Source organism: Prionailurus viverrinus, chromosome B2, assembly GCF_022837055.1.
Source record: "Prionailurus viverrinus isolate Anna chromosome B2, UM_Priviv_1.0, whole genome shotgun sequence".
NCBI lineage: Eukaryota > Metazoa > Chordata > Mammalia > Carnivora > Felidae > Prionailurus > Prionailurus viverrinus.
The window spans coordinates 100,892,828-100,907,971 of NC_062565.1; the positions used below are offsets into that span (position 1 = coordinate 100,892,828).

At 41.9% G+C, this 15,144-nt stretch overlaps 1 protein-coding gene across 2 annotated transcripts in view; it reads right to left on the minus strand.

The window, feature by feature from the left end:
• Nucleotides 1-15,144, minus strand: part of TRAF3IP2 (TRAF3 interacting protein 2) — a 45,572-nt gene that overhangs the window by 15,829 nt on the left and 14,599 nt on the right. For both annotated transcript variants that reach the window (XM_047858678.1, XM_047858679.1), the window contains exon 3: nt 6,383-6,560. In XM_047858678.1, the coding sequence (XP_047714634.1) occupies nt 6,383-6,560 (178 nt within the window). The remainder of the gene's footprint in view (nt 1-6,382; nt 6,561-15,144) is intronic.

Below are 15,144 nucleotides of genomic sequence, written 5' to 3' on the forward strand. Positions count from 1 at the left end.
TTTATGGTAAAATTTTCATTTTTTTACAAAGGCAAACCTAGCAAGACAGAAAGCCTTTAAGAACTATGGGAATATACCAGTGAGCTATCTCTCTCCTCTCCCTCCATTTCTTTCCTGAGCCAGAGGGATGAGGGTTGCTCCATTGAATTTCAGTCAATAAGTAATTCGGCAGGCTGCCATTTGTAAGGACCTGTGCTAGGGGTCGAAAGAGGGAGCAAGACCTGTGTAAGAAGAACAAATATTGTTAAAATGTCGATACTACCCAAAGCAATCTACATATTCAATGCAATCCCTATCAAAATAACACCAGCATTCTTCACAGAGCTAGAACAAACAACCCTAAAATTTGTATGGAACCAGAAAAGACCCCAAATAGCCAAAGCAATCCTGAAAAAGAAAGCCAAAGCAGGAGGCATCACAATCCCGGACTTCAAGCTTCACTACAAAGCTGTAATCATCAAGACAGTATGGTACTGGCACAAGAACAGACACTCAGATCAATCGAATAGAATAGAGAACCCAGAAATGGACCCACAAACGTATGGGAACTAATCTTTGACAAAGCAGGAAAGAATATCCAATGGAATAAAGACAGTCCCTTCAGCAAGTGGTGCTGGGAAAAGTGGACAGCGACATGCAGAAGAATGAACATGGACCACTTTCTTACACCATACACAAAAATAAACTCAAAATGGATGAAGGACCTCAATGTAAGACAGGAAGCCATCAAAATCCTCAAGGAGAAAGCAGGCAAAAACCTCTTTGATCTTGGCCACAGCAACTTCTTACTCAACACGTCTCCAGAGGTAAGGGAAACAAAAGCAAAAGTGAACTATTGGGACCTCATCAAAATAAAAAGCTTCTGCACAGTGAAGGAAACAATCAGCAAAACTAAAAGGCAACCGAAAGAATGGGAGAAGATATTTGCAAATGACATATCGGATAAAGGGTTAGTACCTAAAATCTACAAAGAACTTATCAAACTCAACATCCAAAAAACAAATAATCCAGTGAAGAAATGGGCAAAAGACATGAATAGACACTTCTCTGAAGAAGACATCCAGATGGCCAACCGACACATGAAAAAATGCTCAACATCACTCATCATAAGGGAAATAAAAATCAAAACCACAATGAGATTCCACCTCACACCTGTCAGAATGGCTAACATTAACAACTCAGGCAACAACAGATGTTGGCAAGGATGCAGAGAAAGAGGATCTCTTTTGCATTGTTGGTGGGAATGCAAACTGGTGCAGCCACTCTGGATAACAGGATGGAGCTTCCTCAAAAAATTAGAAATAGAACTACCCTATGACCCAGCAATTGCACTACTAGGTATTTATCCAAGGGATACAGGTGTGCTGTTTCGAAGGGACATATGCACCCCAATGTTTACAGCAGTGCTATCAACCATAGCCAAAGTATGGAAAAAGCCCAAATGTTCATCGATTGATGAATGGATAAAGAAGATGTGGTATATATATGTGTATGTATATGTATATATAGTATATGTATATAGTATATGTATGTATATATAATATATATATATACATATACTATATACATATACTATATATATATTATATATATATGTATATATATATTATATATATATACATACACAATGGAGTATTACACGGCAATCAAAAAGAATGAAATCTTGCCATTTACAACTATGTGGATGGAACTGGAGGGTATTATGCTAAGTGAAATTAGTCAGTCAGAGAAAGACAAAAATCATATGACTTCACTCATATGAGGACTTTAAGACACAAAAAAGATGAACATAAGGGAAGGGAAATAAAAATAATATAAAAACAGGGAGGGATACAAAACAGAAGAGACTCTTAAATATGGAGAACAAACAGAGGGTTACTGGAGGGGTTTGTGTGGAGGAGGGGATGAGCTAAATGGGTAAGGGGCATTAAGGAATCTACTCCTGAAATCATTGTTGCACTATATGTTAACTAATTTGGATGTAAATTAAAAAAAAATAAAATTAAAAAAATAAAAGAATATGAACAGGAAAAAAAAAAAAGAAAGAAAAAGAAACAGAGAGAAGATTCGATTTCTCCATGCAAGGACTGTCTAATTGGGAAGATAAGTAGTATGTGCAAGGCAGACCTGGTCTCCAAAGAAAAAAGGAATATAATGGTTGACATACAAGGTTGGTGTTATAGGCATTCAGATAAAAAGACAGGATTTTTAACTCATGGTAGAGAACAGTTCATTATGTATCAAAAGGTAGAAAAGGCTGTGTAGGTTTAAGTATTTATGTTGTTAATATATGGATGAAAATCTGATTTTGAGGAGCTTTTAATGAAGTTTCTACCACATTGTTACATGTTATTATTAGTATTATTTTTGTTTTGGTTACCAGTATTCCCATGAACATTGTACTGAGAGGAACACACAGATGCACTCATGTGAGATCTGGAAAGCCAGAGGAAATATGCTTCTGCCACTTCTGTGGTTTCTGTTGATTAGTGCTACCATCAGGTGCTGAGTTCCTGGGGAAGCACCCCAGTGTCCCATTACCAGCTCCCATGTCAAGGTGAGGACAGAGGCATCCATTGTTGGCCAGTGCAGATCCAGCAGGCACAGAATGGACCCAATAATTGCAGCACTGGTGGCTTCCTGATCCTGGACTATACGGTGGCGACATGGCCTTGAATGGAGGGTTCTCTGATGGCTTTCTGATCTTCTGCCTCTCCCACTGTGACGGAGGAAGCAGCTTTTTTGGCATCCTGTTCTTTGGTGCTGCTCTGGGGTCATTCCTGGAAGCCTGGCCTGAAGCTTGCCCTTCCAACCTCCAGCGATTCTGTAAGCACCCGATTCCCTGCATTAAATCCTTTCTGCTGAAAATAGCTATTTTCTATAACTGAATCCTGACCGATAGGGGGACTACACCTGCATCTGTAATGTTTTATTTCTTTAAAAAGGCTCTGGACTATGTATGGCAGTATGTTCACATACAAAAAATCTAGGGAGTGGGAACGTGGATGTTTGTTGTGTGCTTGAGATTGTTTTATATTCTAATATTTTTTAAGTTTATTTATTTATTTTGAGAGACAGAGCATGAGCAGGGGAGAGGAGAGAAAGGGGGAGAGAGAGCATCGCAAGCAGGCTGCACAATGTCAGCATATAGCCCTACATGGGGCTCGATCCCATGAACTGTGAGGTCATGACCTTAGCCAATATCAAGAGTTGGCTGCTTAACAGACTGAGCCACACAGGTGCCCCTTTATATTCTGAATTTTAAAAACGGTTTTGATGACAAAATCCATGTGTATATGCCCAGTTTTTGTAGATTGTTGCATATGCTCATATTTTTACCCAAAAGAGTATTACAAATTTTGAAATTCTTATGCAACAGGATTTAAAACAAAATTACACAGAATCTCAAGTATACTATATTTTTCCTTTTTTTTTAATGTTTTATTTTATTTTTGAGAGAGAGACACAGTGTGAGTGGGGGAGGAGCAGAGTGAGAAGGAGACACAGAATCCAAAGCAGGATCCAGGCTCTGAGCTGTCAGCACAGAGACCATCACGGGGCTTGAACCCACCAGCCGTGAGACCACAACCCGAGCGAAGTCGGCCACCCAACCAACTGAACCACCCAGGCACCCCAAGAATACTTACTATATTTCTAAAGTGTGAATGTTTGAGGAACTTATTTTTATTTTATATTTTTATTAATGTATAGAAAAAAATCTCCATAAAATATGCTTTTATCTAATGAAGATCCAGCTCCACATCCTTTTTGCGTGAATTCCCTTTATATCGAAAGCTGCTTGGTTGTTATAGAAGACAATTGCTCATTTGATAAAGACATGTTAAAGCTTTGATAATATTTTTGTAAATTTTTTTTAATGTTTATTTATTTTTGAGAGAAAGAGAGAGAGACAGAGAGAGAGCTTGAGCAGGGGAGGGACAGAGAGAGAGAGGGAGACACAGAATCCAAAGCAGGCTCCAGGCTCTGAGCTGTCTGCACAGAGCCTGACACGGGGCCCGAACTCATGAACCCTGAGGTCATGACCTGAGCCGAAGTCAGACACTTAGCCTATTGTTGGGAAGATTAAGTAGTATGTGCAAGGCAGACATGGTCTCCAAGGAAAGAGGTGCCGCAAAGCTTTGATCATATTAAAAAACCTCCATATAAAAACAATATCATGGATTGAATGACAGAGGCAAGTTTCTGTGTCAAGGTTCCCTTTCAAATTTATCAGTAAGAGGAGAATTAGCTTCATTACCTGAATTTATTTTTCATTATCCTAAAATGATAAAATAAATCCAAGGAGACCATAGCAGGCTCAAATTGATGTTACAAAAGCAATTACTCTGTACTAGCTTTGCAATTCTTCTGTAAATCTAAAAATATTTCAAAATCAATGTTTTTTTAGAAAAAAATTACTATTGTCTCTCCTATCCAATGCCAGTAGACATGTGTCATAAAGTTGCTTAAATTTTGTCTGTTTTCTTGGAATTTCAGATATTTCTTCTGCAAGCATGCTTATCTGGTTGTACAGTCACATTTTAGTTAATTTCATTATTTAAACTCCATGCAATGTTTTAAAGTTTGTTTATGTATGTATGTATATATGTATTTAAGTAATCTCTACACCCAACCTAGGCTTCCAACTAACAACCCTGAGATCAAGAGCCAAATGCTCCACTGGGGCGCCTGGGTGGCGCAGTCGGTTAAGCGTCCGACTTCAGCCAGGTCACGATCTCGCGGTCCGGGAGTTGGAGCCCCGAGTCAGGCTCTGGGCTGATGGCTCAGAGCCTGGAGCCTGTTTCCGATGCTGTGTCTCCCTCTCTCTCTGCCCCTCCCCCGTTCATGCTCTGTCTCTCTCTGTCCCAAAAATAAATAAACGTTGAAAAAAAAAATTTTTTTTAAAAGAGTCAAATGCTCCACTGACCGAGCCAGCCAGGCACCTCAAACTCCATGCAATTTTGTTTTTGAATAATAAGGGCTCTGTCTAGAAAGAAAATCTGAGAACATATGGGCTTTTGAATAAAGGTACAGGCATGCACCTTATCTACCATTGTAAATGGAGTGGGCTTTTTTCCTTTTAATAAAGTTGCTGAACTAATTACCAACTTCTGCATTTCTGAAAAATCTGCTTTACAATGACCTTTGTGTCTCATTCTTTTCTCAAAAGAGAATATAATTTTACTCTGAATGGTCTATAAAAATTGTGCTTGAGCAAGAGCAAACATTTCATCTACTCTTTTCAATTTTGTCTTAAATTAAGAAGCTCCCTTTTTACAAATTCTTCCTCTGTATTTTAGATCTGTTAATTAAGAGGGGGGTGCCTGGGTGGCTCAGTTGTTTGTCCAACTCTCGACTTTGGCTCAGGTCATGGTCTCACAGTTTGTGAGATCAAGCCCTACGTGGGGCTCTGTGCTATTAGCACAGAATCCTAACCCTGTTTAGGATTCTCTCTCTCCCTTTTCTCTGCCCCTCCCTGGCTTGTGCTGTCTCTCAAAATAAATAAATAAACTTAAACAAGAGCAAAGAGAGAGAAGAGGAAAACTTGAAGAAGAGTCAAAGGAGAACAATAAAGAGAAATGACTAAAACTTAGACAACTGAAGTCAAGAAATACCAGAAGTAGTTTTCTGGAAGAAGTATAGGAAAGACCTAATAATGGTGTTCCATATGTGTGGATGCTAATATAAAAAAAAAACACAAAAATTTTGTTTTTAAAAATTTCTCTTTGGAGCTAATCGAATTTAAAATTTCCAAGTAAGACTTGGGTTTAAACAGGTGTAGAAACTAGGGTAAAAAAACCAAATGTCCTCCTATTGGTAGAAGTCAGTCATAGTAAAAAGAAAAATCTATTTCTGGGCTAAAAGGCCAGGTGATTTGACCATAGAAGGAGGGGATGTCACTTGGCATTTTAAGGGCCATTCCTTCGAAAGAATGTTGACTTTCGTTGTCACCAGCGGCTTTATGTGTTGGAAAGAGATTCTTGTCAACCAGCTTCCATCTCCTCCTGACTCAAAGAGTCTATTCCCCAGTGTGGCTTGGTCACTAACCTGGGCAACAAACCAACAGAGAGTTTTGATACATCTTGATTGCACTGGTGTCATTCTTTTTCTTTTTCACGTTAAACAATGTCTGGGGGTGCCTGGGTGGCTCAGTTGGTTGAGGCCCCAACTCTTGATTTCGGTTCAGATCATGATTCCAGGGTTGTGAGATCGAGTCCCGCTTCAGGGTCTGTGCTGACAACCCAGAGCCTGCCTGGGATTCTCTCTCCCTCTCTCTCTCTCTCTTTCTCTCTCTGCCCCTTTCTCACCCTCTCTCTCAAAATAAATACATAAACATTAAAAAAAAAAAAATGTCTGAAAGTTGGCCCTGTCATACTGATACCTTGGGAGCCCTGGGGAGTGGTCTCTTTGTGCCGGCCTCTCGTCTTGGTCCCAGGGGCTGGGGTAGTTCAGGATGACCTTCTGCACAGGGTGTGGGCCTCGCCCGCTGGCTCCCGGGAGGGGCTGCCCGCGTGGCTGGAACACTTGATGGTAGGCTGCTTGAGGGTGGTCGAGGCCGCCTGCAGGTGAAGACAGCAAAGTGAACAGGGCAGAACGATTCAAACTCCTTCGTGTGAAAGTATAAGCTCACTGCCAATTTTTGTCTCAATACTGAGGGTTCCAGATGTCAGCTACCACCTCTGTAATGTCCGCCATGTTTCCGTACTATTTTTTATTTGATAGTTTTCGGTCAGTCATTTTTTTTCCCTTAATAAAAACATCTGTGAAATCATGAGTGTGCTGTTCTAATTGGAAAGCACGAAACTCCCCCCAGGCCCCTATTTTAATAAGATATTTAGGATAATCTAACCATGAGGATCGGCTCACACCACCATTCCTACCATAATTTCCCAGATTTCCAAAACACAAGACTAGGAGAAATGACCTCCATGAAAGATAGAGAATTCCCCCAAGTGGACACAATGCACACACACTCACACACACACATATACCATTCCCTCTTAAGGAAGAAGTAAATGAATGAAAACTTGGCTCATACCTCTGGGAAGTAGCTAACCAGTTGGCAATACCTCCTGACCTTTATTCTTCTCTTTTTGAAGCCTACATGTGCTTGGGACCATGGCAGTTAGATAAGGGCAGGCCTGGTGGCTCAGTTGGTTGAGTGTCTGACTTTGGCTCAGGTCATGATCTCATGATTCATGGGTTTGAGCCCCACATCGGGCTCACTGCTGTCAGTGCAGAGCCTGGAGCCCGCTTCAGATCCTCTCCCCACCCCACCCCCCCTTTCTCTGTCTCTGTCTCTCTCTCAAAAATAAATAAACATTAGGAAAAAAATTTATGGAAAAGGGCAGACCTCAGGACACAGCCAGGGCTGGTGGTGACTTATGTGCATGTGTAACCCAAGAGAAAGTTGGTCCCAGCCAGGCCCAGGAGCAGCAGGGTTCCAAGGGAAGGAGGGCATCCTGCCTGACCAGGTGAAGGAAGAGAATTCAAGGCCAGAGGAAGGATGGGGAGAAAGCAGTAAGGATGAGAGGAAGCCTCTGAGGGAACTCTGAGCCCAGAGGGGCTCAAGAGTGGGAAATCTATGGAGTGCCTGGGTGGGTCTGTTGGTTAAGTGTCCAACTTCGGCTCAGGTCATGATCTTGTGGTTCGTGAGTTTGAGCCCCGCATTAGCCTCTGTGCTGATAGCTTGGAGCCTGGAGCTTGCTTTAGATTCTATGTCTCCCTCTCTCTCTGTTCCTCCCCTATTTGCATGCGCACTCTCTCTCTCTCTCAAAAATAAATAAATTAAAAGAAATTAAAAAAAAAGAGTGGGGAATCTAAGCAGTAAGTGTGGGGGTGCATCTTAAGGGTGGGTCTAGCCTACAGAGGGATCGGAGAGGTCCAAGTGGATAATGCAGCAAAATAAACTATCCAGTAACTGCCTAGTGATCTAAGCACTGCCACCTCTGCCCAAGAGGTTGGATGATCTAGCAGGCACAGCCAGTTAGAATAGGAAGGAACCTTGTTTTTCAAAACATTTTTTGATCCTTATTCTTTTTCTGATAATAGTAATAATTAATAATAATAATAGTGATAATAAAAGCTTGCTTGCTGTGAGGTAGGATACATAAAGAAATGTAAAGCAAAATAAAGCCAGCAAGTGAGAAAGTCACCGATAAGGTAGGTTGGAACCAGAAAATGGGGGGTGAGGATATAGCAGAGAATTTTCTTCTTAGTTTGGTGGTCAGCAGCCATTGACGTTTTTAGGGGAGCAGTCAAGGGAACCACAGCCTCAGATAGAGACAGAAAACAAATAATGTGCATGTTCACTGCCTCCAGGTCTCCACTGTCTGACTCAGGAAACTTGGCTGGGTGACCCTGGAAACGCATGCAAGCCAGTCTCTCAAACATGGTCAGGTTCCCTGGGTTCAACCTATTGTCTGCTTTGACACAGGATGCCAGCCAGGCCCTTCCTGTCACCTCTCCAACCCAGGTTGACTCCTGGCCCTGACCCTGATGCTTGCCCTGCAATTGCTCAGGCCTGGTCTTGCTATTTAGGGGCAAGGGGAGGGATGAAAGAGTAGGTTGCTGGATCTATCCCAGCCCCCTGGCTAATAAAGGAGACCAGGACTTGGAGAGTACCTTCAAGAGTGGGGACACAGGACCACAGGACACGATATACCACACAGATTTTGCTTTTACAGCCTTCTCGGAGCAGGCAGATGTTTCAATGGGGTCCAGATGGCCAGGTTGCTACTGCTGCTCCTTTTCCAGAGCTAGAAAGGGGAGAAAGGGCCACTGCCATCAGATCACCAGGCAGGGACCAGCCCTGCTTCTAGAGGAGTCTTGCATCAGTGGACCATTTACAAAAGCACCTGCAGCGGCAACCCTCTGATCTCCCCTTGCACTTAAAATCCTCCTTTGTGATTGGATTCCTGGGCTTGACCTTGGCCCCTAGTATGCTCTCACAAGCTCACCAAGCCCCAGCTACCCTGGTCATCTTTTATCTTGAACACCCAAGCTTGTCCCCATCTCCGGGACCATGAGATAGTCATCCTCTCTGCCTAGCATATTATTGCACTACGTCTATACAGACCAGCTTCTTGTCATTCCAGGCTCACTTAGGTACCACCTGTTCAAAGAGGCCCACCCCCTCCACCAGTTGCCTTATCCTACCCCCCCCACCCCATTTTATTTTCTTCATGGTGTTTATCATATGTTTGAGTAGTCATGACTCTTGTCAACTTTTTGTCTGCCTTCCCTACTAGCATTTAAGCTCTGTGAAAACACAGACTGAGTCTGTTGGCCACCAGGTCTCCAAGCACAGTGCTGGCACATGGGGATGCTCAAAAAAAAAAGGATGAATGAACATTCAACAGTTCACACACAGAAAAAGAGAAGCCACTAGACTGTCTACTTATGTGCAGTCCATTGTGTTTTTCTAGTGTCTCTCCTGGAAGTAGGAAGGAGAAAGACTTTGCCAGTGGCCTTGAAAGTTTTTAGTATTTGCAGCCATTTTTGCTTCCCATATCTGTTAATAAGCAGCTAATAATGTTTTATTTGCTTTAGAAGGACTACCAGGCTCTAATCATAGGGTTTGTTTCTTTTCCAGAGAGCGGATGTTAGTGCTGTTAATCAAAAGCCTTTGAATCAAGGTCATATGATTTCTAACAGATTATTTCCCGCACAACATGTTTTTGTCTCATAGCAACAAATCGTGTCATTAAAATCACTAAGGCATGTGGGCTAGGGTTTGATTAGCTGTAACTTTCATTTCTGAAATGGCCACCTGAGGTAAAAACTTGCACCGGTTTACGTGACCAGATGAAAATGATCCACCTTACCTGTTTTTAAAATTGACAAGGAGAGTCCTCTCTGCTGTCCTTTGATTGTTTAAAACAAAGAAATATTGAACACTAGAGGGTCAGCCAAAAACAAGCCTTCCCTTTTGTAAGTGAAATTTGGTTGTGTGGACAAGTGGCTAAATGAAAAGTGTTCATTTATCAGGTAAATGAATATCTCTTCATCGCTCACGTTTTATTCATTCTGTTCCACTATTCTGACCGAGCCTTGCTCATTTAGTTGGGTATTCTCCATATAATCATGGCCGACACTTTTTGAACACTCGCTACCTGCCAGGTGCCGTACTAAGCTCCTTAGTTGGGAATACAGAGTTCAATTTTCTGTTTTCTTAAAGAAGTTTGAGAATAAAATCTGATTCCCCTACCATGGTCCTTGGATCCTTCCCCTTCTGGCAGAGCTCACCTTGCTGCAGCCCCGTTGGCTTGCTTTTGGTGCCTTCACTGCACCCAGTTCCTTGCTTCCTTCACTTTCTCATCTTTCAGATTTCAGCTCATAGGTGTCCTCTCAAACAGGTCTCCTCTCATCATCCTATTAATGCCTAACACCCAGTTATTTCCTTCATAGCACTTATACTTTGTTTTGTTTGCCAATTTCGACTTATCTGGCTCTCTAGTAGACTATGAGGCCCATGAAGACAGGATCACATCTGTTGTATCACTGCACACCCAGTGCCTAGCATAGGATGGGCAAATATTTGTTGAATAAATTGATAAATGAAGGGACAAGTTCTGTTTCCAAGTCCCATTGACGCCCCTCCTTTCCTCCCCTCCTCTCTTCCATAGGCCGTTAAAGATGGCCTTTCCATGGCTTGATATCACAAAGGCTCCACTCATGATTAGGGATTACTCCTTTCCTCAGGAGGCAGGGAACAGACTTCTTTTTATTCATTCAACAAATATCTGTTGAACCTCCACTGCTAGCCATGCAGCGAACAGAGAAAAACAGGATACAGTTTCTTTGAGTAGCTCAAAATAGATGGAGAAAGAGAGAAAATCTGTGTGTCTGTGGGTGTCTGTTTTGAAACACAAACCCACACTCGTTAGTATGTGAGAAGGGGAGGCGTGCAAGTCAGCAGCCACCTACTTGGTAGACTTAAGAATTACCGCCCCAAAATATCTCCCCCACTGATTTGTCCTCAGTGCCTAAAATCCCATCACAAGAATTTATTCTGCAGGAGATGGGGGATGATGTGACAGACAGATGATTTGTGAGCAGGGTAACTCCTCAGTTCCGAGGCAGTGTTCATCACAGAACAAAAATACAAACCTTGCACACTCATAAATGGGTGCCCGGGACTGTATGTTATTTGTCAGTCTGGAAACCCTCTTGGCCTGGATGTACACGGTTTTCATGTCACTAGGGCTTTTACCACTTGGAATTTGTAAACCAAATCCTAAACGAGGTTTTCCACTGATCAGTCAAGACGTTCAACATTTTTCTTCCTTATTAAGAATGGTATTGCAAGAGTTTGAGAGAGGAAATAAAATCTGATTTTCAAGTTGTCAAAAAGCATGATGATATAATGCAATCAGTTTGGCCAGGAAACAAAATGGCCAACATAAACTGTTACGGGAACACCCACAGCTGTAAGCAGCTGCGGTTCCTGAAAGGCAGCTCCTTTATCATTTCTTCCATCTGGGTTATTCTTTTCCTTACTTTTAATTGTGTATGCACTCTAGCATACGAATAATCGCTTTTTCGGGTTCCTGTCAGCAATAGTAGGCCTATGCCCACAGTTTTATTTTATTCGGTATTCTTGGTAGAGAAAGCAAAAAATTTTATAGTAAAATAAAGGCTGTTTAGATTTAATACGTTCTTTTTTTCCCCCCAAGTTATTTGCATCATGGGCTTTATTTGATTGCACAGCCATGATCTCCATTCTGGTGACCTTCAGCAGAGGGATCCTGAGACAATAAGAGGCCAACTTCTCTGGGAGGTCTGGTGGGGGTAGGGGAGAAAACATTAAGCCTATTCTACTGCTTTGAACTTGTTTTTTGTTTGTTTGGTTTTTTTTTTTTTTTACATGAAAGGGGTGACCAGTAACCATTTCTGCTTTACTTGCAAAGTCTAGGGTATGCCATTTGCATGGTGATCATTATTTATTTATGTTTTCATTAAGGGATGAGGAAGTAATGCTCTTCTAAAGCCAAGTAGAACCACGTTTCCAACTGCATGAGCATCCCTTAGGTGAACAGCTCTTTTGAAGTGGTTTTGTTGGCAATTAAGTGCCGTTATAGTCCTGACATGAAACTAAGCATTTGTACACCTGCTCTGAATACTTAAAATCTGTGCCGGTGAGAGGAGTGTGGAAAGGGAGGGGCGCTCTCCAGGACTGGGCTGCCGGATCCATGTGAATAATAACAATGATAACTAAGAGCTGCTAGTTGTTGAGGGCTTACTTTCCTAGTGCCTTCAGTATATTATCTCATTTAATCTTCAGAGCGGCCTTCATGGGAGCCATTGGTGCCGGGGGCCTCATAAATATTCTGGGCTTGCAGGGCTCTGAAGAAAAACATAAGCACAAGTCTTCCCTGATAAAGCCAGCCCAATCCTGACCCTATTCCTTGTGATTAGATGCTTTTGGGAGCCGGGGCCAGGGCAAAGAAAGGCATGGTAAATTAGTGTGCTATATACTTTCATTGCCTGAGGGGTTTTCTTTCTTCTTTTTCACTTTTACTTATTTTTCAATTATAAACATAATACCTGCTTGCTATAACAAATTTAAGAAAAGTATATAAAGTTAGAAGGACAGTCTCTCTGTCTCTTCTTAATTCCCTGTCTGCACTCCCCCGCCCCACCCTGACTACCCCAAGCCATGATCACTGATAACAGTTGGGGCAATTGTTCCAGACTTTTCAATGTACGGTGTTTAAACATATATAGCTTTTAAAAATAACACATATAGGATAAACACTGCATCTTGCTTTTCTGCTTGATCTTTCTTTTATATAAAGTCAGAATGTGTATTTTAGTCTGTGTAACAGAGGTCTAGTAGTCCGTTGTATAAATAAATCTCAAATTACTTATCTGTCCCCTTACTGAGCGGCATTTGAGTTGTTTTCCTTTTCACTGTGATACAACAGTGCTTTACTAAGCATCCCTGTTCATGTGTTTTCATATGCTTGTTTAGCGTTTCCCTGGGATAGATCCTGTAAGTGCATCTGCGGGGCCAAGGAAGCACATTTAAAATTTTGATAAATAGGGAGATTGCCTTCCAGAAGATTGTACCAATTTATACTCCTGCCAAGAGTAGACGGGGGTGTTCACTGCCCCATAACCCCACTAACACTGGATGTTGTCTGACGTTTTTATCTTTTTGCATATCTAATTAGGAAAATGGTATCTTAAAAAATTTTGCATATATACATTTTTCTTAAATGTAGTAATGTTACATACGCTTACTGACTGTATGCCTTCTCTGAATTATTCCCTTCTCCTGTCCAAGTTCTCCCCTCTGCCTTTCATCACCTCTCCTCCCCCCAGGACCCCCAGTGGTCCCCTTCTCACCGCTTCGGTGGAAGGAAATGGTATACAGAGCCAGGGCAAGGCAGTTGATGAGAGAAATCTCATCAGAAGGTATTAGAGACAAAAAGATTCCCCAGTCAGAGATGTTTGCATTTTAAAAGAGTCTGCCCGGAGGGTGCAATTTGCACTCACCTCCAAAGACTGGATTGCTGGTGGGGTCATTTCAGACTTCAGCACAAAGAATATTTCCACGTGGGAAGATCTTTCTGGGATCCTCGAATCATAAGGAGTTAATGCTTTCTTTGTCTGTCATAACCAGGCTTTCTCCTGTTATCGGGGAAAGGCAACTGCCTGGGACTTAGTATCACAAAGCCCTTACTAAGTATTCACACTTCTACACATTAATCTTAGGGATTCATCAGAAATGCAGAAAAAAACTCCTATACATGATGTTTGTCCTAGCATCGCTTATTGGATCAGAAACTGGAAACTAGTAACAATGTCCAACAATGGAGAATAGCTTAAAAACAATTTGGTAGATCCATCTGATAAAATACATGCAGCACTTTTTTTCTGAGAGAGAGAGAGAGAGAGAGCGCGAGCACACACACGTGCATATGCAGGGGGAGGGGCGGAGGGAGGGAGGAGGAGAGGGGGGCAGAAAGGAGGAGGGAAAGGAGGAGATATATATTTGACATATATTTTATATGTCAAAACCCCAATAAGGAATTATATTTAGGTGACAGAAGTATGAATTGAACTTTTAGGCATATTTCAATTTTGAGAGCAAAATTCTGATTCTGATTTTTTTTTGATCAGAAAAATCATCTTTCAATGCACAGAGTAGAATGTTAAAAAGTAGTTTATGGTATTATCCTCCCAGAATTATTCCCTTTTATCCTGGAAATCATTGAGAAATAAATGTACCCCTGACCCTGCCAAGGTCCAGGCCTCAGTGATTCACATGTAAGGAATTCGGCCACCACACCCATCCTATTACTGGGCCCAGAGAGCAGGCCGAGGTGTCTACAACCCCAGTCAGTGACTTCCCAGCCTCCCAAACTCAAGGTCTCAGCTTTAGGCCTCAGAGCCTCTTTTTCCCCGAGCTTGCTGCTTCCACAGCTCCTGGCATCACTCTTAACCTCACATTTATTCCTACTTTTTCTTCCAACTGTCTTCTAAGCTCCTTTAAGATTTAGCTCAAGTGTCCCTCTGGAAATCTCTCCAGATCAGCACCTCGTCAGGCTGTTTGCTTCTGCTCTGCCTGTCAGAACACCTAATGTCAGTACGGCATCTACTCATGGGCTTGCCTACCTCCCCCTCCAGAAGGCAAGCTTTTGTACATCAGGGCAACAGTTTCTGTCCCTCCTTTTTTAAAAAAAAATATGAATTAATGAATCACTGTGTTGCTCTATTCACTTTAGGGGGCTTTATACGAAGTGTGCTTGTATAAATACATAAATTGTGATTGGTTATAGGATTTTTGATTCTTTCTTTTTTTTTTTAAGTTTATTTATTTTGAGAGAGAGAGAGAGAGCACGAGTGGGGGGAGAGACAGAGAGAGAGAATCTCAAGCGGGCTCCACACAGCGCAGAGCCTGACACGGGGCTCAAACCCACGAACCACAAGATCATGACCTGAGCCGAAGTCAGATACTTAACCAACTGAGCTACCCACGTGCCCCAGCATTTTTTATTATTTCTATAATTTATTTCAAAGCTAGGCATCAGACCAAAGAGTCTGGCCATTTGAACTGCTTTTTGTACCACGTTTATTTGCTAAGAAAAATATATCTCACAGCCCTGTGACTTCCCAGTAGCCTTAACGGAGACT